General features: G+C 36.8%; 1 protein-coding gene across 1 annotated transcript; it reads left to right on the forward strand.

Annotated features, from left to right (window-relative positions):
• The first annotated feature begins 7,628 nt into the window (after positions 1–7,628).
• On the forward strand, positions 7,629–9,478 carry LOC104742563 (uncharacterized). The gene is made up of 5 exons (XM_010463579.2): positions 7,629–7,965; positions 8,107–8,243; positions 8,464–8,523; positions 8,759–8,854; positions 9,316–9,478. The coding sequence occupies exons 1-5, from the start codon at positions 7,941–7,943 to the stop codon at positions 9,364–9,366; spliced, it is 369 nt and encodes a 122-aa protein (XP_010461881.2). The 5' UTR covers positions 7,629–7,940; the 3' UTR covers positions 9,367–9,478.
• The last annotated feature ends 703 nt before the right edge of the window (positions 9,479–10,181 follow it).

The following is a 10,181-nucleotide window of genomic DNA, read 5'->3' on the forward strand; positions in this document are numbered from 1 at the left end:
AAGCAGTCAACGGCTCGGTCAACTCGACCAGTGCTTGGTCGAGTGGCTGGTCGAGCTGGCTTCTCTCGTGCATTCTCCACTCGGTCGAGTCCTCCTCAGCACACGGTCGAGTGGTGGTTGAGTGTGCGGTCGAGTGTGCGGTCGAGTTGGACTCCGGACTACACAATAATGGCCTAAATGGATAGCAAAAGATGCAAAAGTTGTGAATAAACTAAGGGAAAACATAGTAAAATATATGAACATCAATCATCACGGACAACGGTCCGCAATTCATCTCCTTGCAGTTTGAAGGGTTCTGTGCGAAGTGGAAAATACGGCTCAGCAAGTCAACTCCTCGTTATCCGCAAGGAAATGGACAAGCCGAAGCAATGAATAAAGTCATATTGTCCAACTTGAAGAAACGGTTGGATTCTCGCAAGGGGTGTTGGCCAGACGAACTGTAGGGCGTGCTCTGGGCAATCCGAACCACGCCACGTCGCGCTACCAACGAAATTCCTTTTTCCTTCGTTTATGGAGTCGACACCGTAGTCCCAGCCGACATAGAATTACCCGGAGTCCGCACAACATTGAATCAACTTCAGGCCATGGAGAATGAGGAATTTCTGCAAGATACTCTCGATGTCATAAATGAACATTGAGACTGAGCTTCTGTTAGGATGCAAAATTATCAGAATGCAGTAGCTCGTTATTATAATTCAAAAGTCTGGGGTAGGCCTTTAGCAGTTGGTGATCGATTTCTTCGCAAGGTCCACGAGAACACCGAAGAGATTAACGCGGGGAAACTCGGGATCAACTGGGATGGACCATACAGAATCACCCGCAAAGTGCAAAATGGAGTCTACCAGTTAGAAGATCTAGACGGGAAACCAGTCCCGAGAGCTTGGAATTCCATGCATCTCAAACGTTTCTATAGTTAGTTTGAGTAATTTTGTATTGGACTACGACTAGCTTGATCCCGGAAAGGGTACGTAGGCAGCTCGATTCGGGTCCAGCTACCCGTATTAATAAAATTAAAGATCCACCAAACTTTTTGTCGAAATAAAGATCCACCAAACTTGTTCTCCCATACTGCAAAACCGAGGTCTCACCTCGTAAAGTTCAAAACCGAAGTCTTACTTCGTAGAATTCAAAAACCCGAGGTCTTACTTCGTAAACTTAAAACAGAAACCAGGGTCTTGCTCCGTAAAGTAAAAAAAACCGAGGTCTTACCTCGTACAATTAAAAAAAAAACTGAAGTACTAACTTCGTAAACTTCGAAGGTTCACTTCATAATACATATCAGAAACCGAGGTTTTACTTGAGATTTTTAACATCAAAATCTCGAAATTCACTAAACTCGCAGTAAATTCGTAAAACCTATTCAAGCCGAAGCCTTACTTTGCACTATTCAAGCCAAAGCCTTACTTCTCACTATTCAAACTGAAGCCTTACACCGCACTATCGAAGTCCGATCTCGCTAAGTCAGCTTAATTTCTGAAAGTTTGTATTCTAAACAAATTTGTTTTATAAGTTGTAATTCTTTTTTAAGTTCTCAGCCTAAGGTTGAAATTCTATCCGATACTGAAAAATATCAACCCAGTAGAAATAAAAAGAAATTAACTGATTAAAGTCGAAGTCAAATATTCTTTGGGGCGGTCACCACGACCAAAAACCCCAAACTGAGTCTAGCAAACATTAAGGAAAATAACAAAGGGGGGGGGCAACTTGTGCAAAAACAACCCTGGACTGAGCCTATTTAGGATCGGAAGCAGGGGCAGGGTCGGTCACAACAACTCTGTCCACCTCGGGAGGAGCCAGATCCATCTCGGTGATCCCTACCTCCGAAGTAGTATTAGCTCAGATGGTGGCAAATTCCTGGTTTGACACTTGTCTGAAGTTAGTCTTGGATTCATCGATGGTGATACTCAGGGGAGGCTCATTGCAAAGAAGCTCGGGGGTGTCCGCCAAAAGGCCGGAAAATGCTGAAAGATCAAAGTCGCGGAGGGTTACCTTCATGACCTCGTTGTCAGCTTTCTCCTCGTCGGCCCAAAGAATCCCGAGCTCAGCTTCAAGGTCTTCAATTTCTCCCCTCAAGATTTCTTCAATCAACATCCGGTTCGCCCTAATCTTAGCAGCTCGAATATGGGCCAGGGCTAACCTCTCCCGCTCTTCGAAGTGAACCTTCACATCCTCAATCAGCGGATGGAGACTCCGTCTCAGAGATTGCCTCTCTTCTCTCCGCACCCTCTCCATCTCGCAACTGTTCCCAGCCTCTAGAAGCTGGTTGCAGAGCTCGACCTCATGTAGCCTATTCTTGGCAGCTCACCCGTTTTCTTCAACTTCCCCCTGAGGTCCTCATTGGTAATCCCGAGGTCCGGAACCTCTACCTCGGCCTTCTTCATTTGAGCTCGAATCTGCTCGGATTTCTCCACAGTATTTACGTTCTCAGCTTCTAGCTGAGTATACTCCTCCAGTAGACCTTCAAGATCGGTCACCTTGCCCTGAAGCTTGGCCACTTCGGACACCGAGGGAGAGACGAACAACTGTTCTTCATAGGATGCTACAGAAGTGTTGAACTCGATCATCATCTGCAAAGCTGAAGGTCAGTAAGAAAAAAAATATTTGCATACAATAGCCGTTATAGAAGACTTTTCACCAACATTGCAGACTTTGTCCGCAAATCAGAAGAAGTTTCCGCGATTGGTCTCGGACATGTCGGAAAATGCCGGGATACGAACTCCGTGGCGCACGTAGCTCCTCATCAAGTCAGCTGGAGATGCGGGGGGGGGGGGGGGAGCTGAACCAAATGAAATAGGTTACTCCCAATAAAATAGAGATTAAAGTTTCTACACAAAAATTTTTGCTTACCGCAGGGGGAGTGGCAATGATCCTTCAGGGGAATTCGATCGGAGGAACCTCCAGACTCTTTGGCATGCTGGGACTCTCCAGACTTCTTTTTGGGAGGGGGACTCTGTCCTGAGACTCAGACCGACTCCGCCCATCCCTCGAAGAAGAGGTACGAGCCTGGGCTTTCTCACAAAGAGAAGAGGAGGACTCTGGCTCTTTCCTCTTTCTAGATGGCTCAGTTCGCTGTGGATCATTGTCGGTTCGCTGAGAGCCACTGTCAGCAGCCACAACAGGGACCTCGTTCTCCTTAGGATCGTCAGTTGAGTCCGAGATGACAATCACTGAGGGTTCGGAGGGCTCCGAAACAGGAGCAACAACAGGCTCCGAGGCGGGAACAGTAGTAGGTGCCGAGATTGGAGTATGAACTTCGGTCGCCTTAGAAGTCGAGAAATCAGTGTTCTTACCCGATATGCGAGCCTTGCCTTCAGCGAGGGCATTAGACATGAGCCTCTTCGCCTCTTTCTCTGCGATCTCAAGTTCCTTCTTGAGAGCTCGTTCTTCTCGGTAACCCATTGAAGAGGTGTCGAGAACGCGGGGCGGGGAAGAGCGGATATATGAGAAGTTTCTGAACCTTACTCCGGATTCCCTGATTTGCTCGCACGAAAAAGAGTCCCAGGCGAGCTGACCACGCTCGAAGTGAGCTACAAAAAAGGCAAGAGAGTCAGAAAAAAAAAAGAAGCAAAAAGAATATGTAATGCCATACGAGGCGTTTTACGCTACCAATTTTCGAAGCCCACTTCGACACGTGTAAACCCGCGAGGTGACCGAAGGTCAGCTCGTTGACCGGAAAGAAGAAAAATGACTTCCGCCATTACTCATCCTTCTCAGGAAGGTCATCAAAGACCTTGAGTCCGGAGAGCGGGCTCACATAAAGGGTGTCCTTGGTGCGCCCGATCTTCACGAAATAGATGTGGAGGAAATCGGCGAGAGATATCTTGTATCTATGTTCCTCCGCCAGGGTTTGAAGACATAGAACAGTCGGAACAAAGTTCGGGCACATCTGGGTAGGGCGAACCCCAGCTTGAACATCATCTGACCGATGAGCTCGGGAAGTGGAAAGGACAGCCCACAAGCAGAGAAAAATCTTTCGAACGCGCAATAGTAACCTAGAGGAGGATTTTCCGGGGATTCATGAGCCTCCGGAAATCGAATCTCGATCTCCGGGGAAATTCCACAAGACCTCCTGATTTCCGCCGCGTCGTTGTCGGTGAGTATAGACGGTGGATGGGGCTCAAAAACCCCAGGAATAAGAGGTTTAGCAGCCTTGTTCGGGTAGATTTCGGAGGAGATATGGCTTTCAGAAGAGAGATAAGGGAAGTCGGCTAAAAAGGCAGTAGTTTCTCCGGTGAACACAAGAGCAAAACGGAAAACGAGAGCAAAAACAAAAGACAACAAACAAGTTCAGAAGTTAATAAAGAAGAGAAGAGAGGAGTTTATCTTAATACGACAAAAAAGCAATGATTACCCGAGAATACGAAAGGACATGGCTCGTTTCCCACTCTCTTATAGCGTGTCAAAGTAGAAAGTGGACCCCTAGGCTTGCTCGGGAAGTAAAACCCATCATTACCTCAATCAAATCATGGGATAGGAATATATTCAGTTTTCCAAAATGATCGGTTGAAGATCAAAAATCCCTCAAACTAATTAGTTCGGGAAACTTGGGAGGCAACTGTTGGTGCCGCAACTATCCATTTTGGATATTGGTTCATGGCCCAAATTCAAAGGAGCATGGGCCATAACCACAACCAGAACCGGCCCATCACACGTTACTAGGAGAAGTGAAGCGAGGAGACTAGCATTATATATAAGAAAAAGATGGTGAAACCTTTAAATTATAACTAAACATTGTAACTTTTTTTTTCGTCGATTAAACATTGTAACTAGCAAACGAAAACTCGTAAAAGAAATTACGGCTTGGTTAGAGGGTTTTTACACAAGTCAAACTAAATCAATTGCATTCGAGTTAGGTGGAGTGTGGGTCACTATAATTAAACTTTAAATAACACTAATGTTTATGATTATGATAGTGTAAAGGCCAAATAATATTAAGAAAAATCGTGATTAATTTGATTTACAGTGGTCCAAACATCTTTATATATAACCATTCATTACTACGTTTATAAAATAAATGTTAGTAGTATGATTTATGACAGTCAAAGAAAGCAACCATATAAGTATGTATCTGATAAAGACACATTAAAGAGCACCAAAACTGGTTCGGAATCGTGATATGTAAATGCAGAGTCAACCAATTGCGGTCAAGTCCTTTTACTTTTGGGTTTTCCCAAAATAGTTTCTTCTTCTTCTAGTTTTCTACTAGATCGTCCAGCAGCGTACGCGTTAGTTTAAAGTTGTTGGTCTATTATCTCATTTTGGTCGCCTTTTACACGACACAAAATAATACAACTGTGTAGTATATTGTAACTATTACGCATACAACAATTATCCTTGTTTTCTTTGATAGGTGTCATGTGACGTTGAAGTGCACCTGTAACCCTAAATATTTAATTGTTATTGGCAGTCCTGAAAAATGCTTTTGAGAAGAAGAATATCGAAAAAAGTTAGACCAAAAAAATGATCCCGAATAAACAAAATTTAATCCTTAGGTTTTAGAGGGCTATTCAATAATTCATTTCAAATACAATAACGATTAGTAAAACTATGGTTATGCTAAGTTTTTTTTATAACCAAAAAGTTTACATTTATGAATTAATTTATAATTATTGGTTTTAGTCCTTCAAGATCGACATCGAAATTTTGATAATATTTTTCCAAGCTTTCTTAAGAGTAAAAGGGAGTGAAAACGTGATTTTGAACTGTAAACAATCGCAATACTCATTAAACAATGTTACAATATATATATATATATATTAGAGACTAATTAAGAGAGTTATAGAAAATTGAATGATCATATTAAAATATATTTGATTTCATTATGGGCAAGACTCTTACTCGAGGCGTAAGAAATGGGTTTGAGTATATATATATTTTTTGTTCATATATATATATATATATCGTAGATTTTATGCCAACCCTATTTACCAAGTAAAAACACCATCCCCAAATAATGGATTATATAACTTTACAACATTAGTCAACAAGTAAGACCACAATTACGTGTATTTCGACTTGAATATTCTTGTTTACTTTTCTTTTTTTCTGTCGTTTATATGTTAAAGTTCTCGCATTGGTGAAATATAACTACATAATGCGTCATCATGAAGTCTAAGATATTATAAATATGGAAAATACTATAGTTAGCCACATATTGGATATCGATTTCATATTTGTATGAGCTATTCACTAATATTCATTCTTCTCTTTTGTCGACGAGCTGATCACATTACTTAATGTCGATCTCATATTAAGAGTAAATATTATATAAAAGGAGATCATTCTTCCCTTTTGTCTTGGCTTGACCTAAGACCAATAGGTCAAAGTTTGAAATGGATGTCTAAAATTGCACCGATAAGTCAGATACACGACATGGACTTTACACCTTTAGAGCAAGAGACGTAGAGTGTAAACTAAATTACATGAGCTAATTAAATGCATGGTCAAGAAACATTTTATTTTACATTTTTTGTTTCACTTCAAATTTTATATACAGTTTTCATTTAGAAATTAGAATTACTTTCTAAAATATAGTTTTCGTATTAAAGAAAAATAGAAGTGAAGTGCGCAAAAAACAAATCTCTAGCTTACACTACCTCGCTAAACAACCATTTTTTAATTCACGAAACAAGTTACAAACACATTTTCTTTTTAATGTATAACTTACAGATTAGAATTTTCAATCACAATTGCTACTTTCAAACAAGTTACATATCATAATATATATATCGCTAGGACATGCATGTCAGATGATTCAATCAAAATAGCTAATTACACTCTACCTCTGAGAACTAATTCGAATTTTTGTTCTATAGTTCTTAAACATTTATTTTAAATATATAAGAAATGTCACTGAAAATACTAATCGTTGATAAACTTTATGAAAATTGACTCTCAAACTCCTGTAATAAAGAAACAAAAAAAACAACAACTACTACATATGAAATGTTATTTCTCCACGTGAATGAATTATTGAGACGACCAAAAAAACTGGAAGAGAAAAAAATAAAAATTGGACGTGGATACAGCAAAAACAGTGACATTTCTTGAAAAGACCCATGATAAAATAGTCATGTGACGGTCTAAACTAAGAAAAAACATAAGATAGGATAGGATTAGTGACTTTAATTAATTAGCATGCATAAAACATATAAAGTGGGATCTAATATTATTTTGAGAAATACTTAACAACCTCTTGTGGGTGTCACATAAGAGACTAAGAGTATATGACACATGCCTCCCTTTCTAAATAATTCTTTACTTTATTATACTAAATCAACTCCAAAATAATTTAAAAATCTAATTAAATAGTTTATATGTCATTATTATTTTCGTTTTAAAAATCATAAAATAAAATTTTATATCTTATAATTTCCATTATGCATGACTATAAATTATAGAATTATATTTTTAATTAATATTAGTTAAAAATATAATAATTATTACAATCATATCTTATAATAGATGATTTATACTATTATAATTTATATAAACAACTATATAAATTAATATTTTAGATTGTATTAACAAATATGACTAATTGATAAAATTGATTATATTTAAAATGTAATCAGATATGAAAGTTTTTTTTTATTTTAAATAAGTAAATATAAATTAATACAAAAATTAAACAACACAAAATGTAATTATTATATTGATGAGTCTCTCAACAATGAAGAAATACAATCATAAAAAAAAAACCTTATATAAGTAAAATTCATTAAAAATAACAAGCTTATATTAATAATAGATTACACGTGGTCTTTACATATGTTTTCAAATTATGCCCTATATGTTGTCTTGTGCCTTGTTTAAATCATGCACTTTCTTTTCCCAAATTCGACTTCTGAGGTTGTGTATATAAACCTTACAAATGCCTAGATTATATTTCATTGATTTCTCTCATTCTCTCATCATCATCATTATCTAAGCAAAAGAAGATGACTGGTGTCAACATAGTTTCTGGTAAAAATTCTTCTTGGACGTTTTTGTTTTCACTTTGGAATTTTCAATTACGATCAATGTTTTTTTATTAGTTTATTTGTTTCTAACTTTTGTTTCTTGGTACAAGTCTCAATTTTGTTTCACATGGTTTAACATTGACAGAAGATGGAAAGAAAAAACCGAACACGGTGAGAAAGACGATGGAAAAACTCAAATCTGTATTCGATAAAAAGAAACCTAATCATCATGAAGAAGACTCAAGTCAGACTTCGCCATATTTAACCAAAGCTTTAAACGAGGTTCCCCACTTGTTCAACAGTACTCGCTCTTACTTTTCATGTGAATTTTGTTAAGAACTTTAGCTATATGCTCAATCAAGTAGTGGACATTATAATCCCCAATCAAATGATTCTCCATGAATTAATTTTTACTAATATCATAGTTTTATGATCAAGTTGATTGTGAGTGGATTTGATCTTAAATTGATTTTGTTATTTCTCCGGTATTTATATTCTTCAGGACCTATCGTATGAGCTGTTCAAAACCCAGCAGAAGTTGGATCAGAGAAATTTTATCCTTGTAAGTGTGTAGTTTCTGGTCTTTCCTTGTACTCTCTGTTCTAAGTTTTGTTTTCTGTATAATTGCTGATAGATTGACCAAATATAATATACGTAATTATGTTGTCCTAAAATAATATACTATTATGTCAATGAGCTTTGCTTCTTCTGAAAAAACCTCAAAACAGAAGATTGTCTTGCGCATATAATGGATGTTTTCATGACCCTAAAACTGAACTTTTGTTCTGTATTTACAGCAAAAACAAGATGATATTCGTCAAGGCCAAGAAGAGAAGATGAAAAACCTAACGGAGGAGATTAAAGATTTGAACAGCAACACATTTGTTTTACATGTAACATTCTACCACTATATACTATAGCAAACAGAAATTCCCAGTGTTATAAATTGGTATTCTTATTTTCCCTGTCTTAGTCTCTGAGCATAGTTGGTTAGCATAGTAAAAAAGGTAGGACATAAATGAACTTGAACGTCTTGTCGATATATAAAAGAATTTTTGCATGTTAATGGTTATGTTGGGGGTATTTAAATAGAGGAGGAGGAATGTGGACTTAGAAAATGTTTTATTTGCTCTTAAATACCTTATCTGAAGAAACTGTATGTTTCATGCTGCAGTAGTATTGTTTCAATTATTTATTGGTACTTAGTATTTACTGATCTTCATGTGGAGGAACATATTTAGTAGTTTTATTATCTGCAATCGTTTGATATTTTTTGAACCAATCATATTGATATAGGTAAACCATGTTTACTGATGTCATAAAAAATTGATTTGGTGTTTCTTTGTGTGGACAGATGCTTGACAAGGAAACAAAGGGAACGAATTCATGGTATACACCAATTTGAATACATGTTTATGTTTTGAGATATCAAGTTTATATTGTTATTAATATAATGCTAATTTATAATATAAGATATATTAAGATTAAAAATAATAAAGAATAATTTAAAAGGGTTATTTCCTTTTTTATTATATTCATGACGTTAACACCAAAATATTTCCCCACTGTTTTTTACAAGCAAGTAAAGTAAAGAAAACCATTAAATTGTACAGCAGCGTACGCGTTAGTTTAAAGTTGTTGGTCTATTTATCTCACTTTGTTCGCCTTTTACATGACACAAAATAACACAACTGTGTAGTATATTATAACGATTACGCATACAATAATCATCTTGTTTTCTTTGATAGGTGTCATATGAAGTGCACGTGTAACCTTAAATATTTAATTGTTATTGGCAGTCCTGAAAAATGCTAAGAATATCTAAAACAGTTGGACCAAAAAAATAATCCCGAATAAACAAAATTACACCTTAGGTTTTAGAGTGCTATTCGATAATTCATTCGAAAGACAATAACGATTAGTAGAACTATGGTTATGCTAGGTTTTTCTTATAACCAAGAAGTTTGTATATATGAATCTAGAATTATTGGTTTTAGTCCTTCAAGATTGACATCGAAATTTTGATAATATTTGTCAAAGCTTTCTTAAGAGTAAAACGAAGTCAAAGGATGGTTTCGAACCGTAACTCTTAACAATAGAAATACTCATTAAACAATGTTACAATGTATATATTAGAGACTACTTAAGAGTTATAGAAAATTGAATGATCATATTAAAATATTATTTGATATCATTATGGGCACTGAGAAAACTCTTACT

Source organism: Camelina sativa, chromosome 14, assembly GCF_030686135.1.
Source record: "Camelina sativa cultivar CO46 ecotype springtype chromosome 14, ASM3068613v1".
Classification (NCBI taxonomy): domain Eukaryota; kingdom Viridiplantae; phylum Streptophyta; class Magnoliopsida; order Brassicales; family Brassicaceae; genus Camelina; species Camelina sativa.

What these genes read in the sequence shown, in the direction of transcription:
- LOC104742563 (XM_010463579.2), top strand. Translation starts at nt 7,941, where the DNA reads ATGACTGGTGTCAACATAGTTTCTG. An exon ending in ATCAGAGAAATTTTATCCTT is followed by an intron (nt 8,524 to 8,758) that starts GTAAGTGTGTAG and finishes CTGTATTTACAG; the next exon opens with CAAAAACAAGATGATATTCG. An exon ending in GCAACACATTTGTTTTACAT is followed by an intron (nt 8,855 to 9,315) that starts GTAACATTCTAC and finishes TTGTGTGGACAG; the next exon opens with ATGCTTGACAAGGAAACAAA.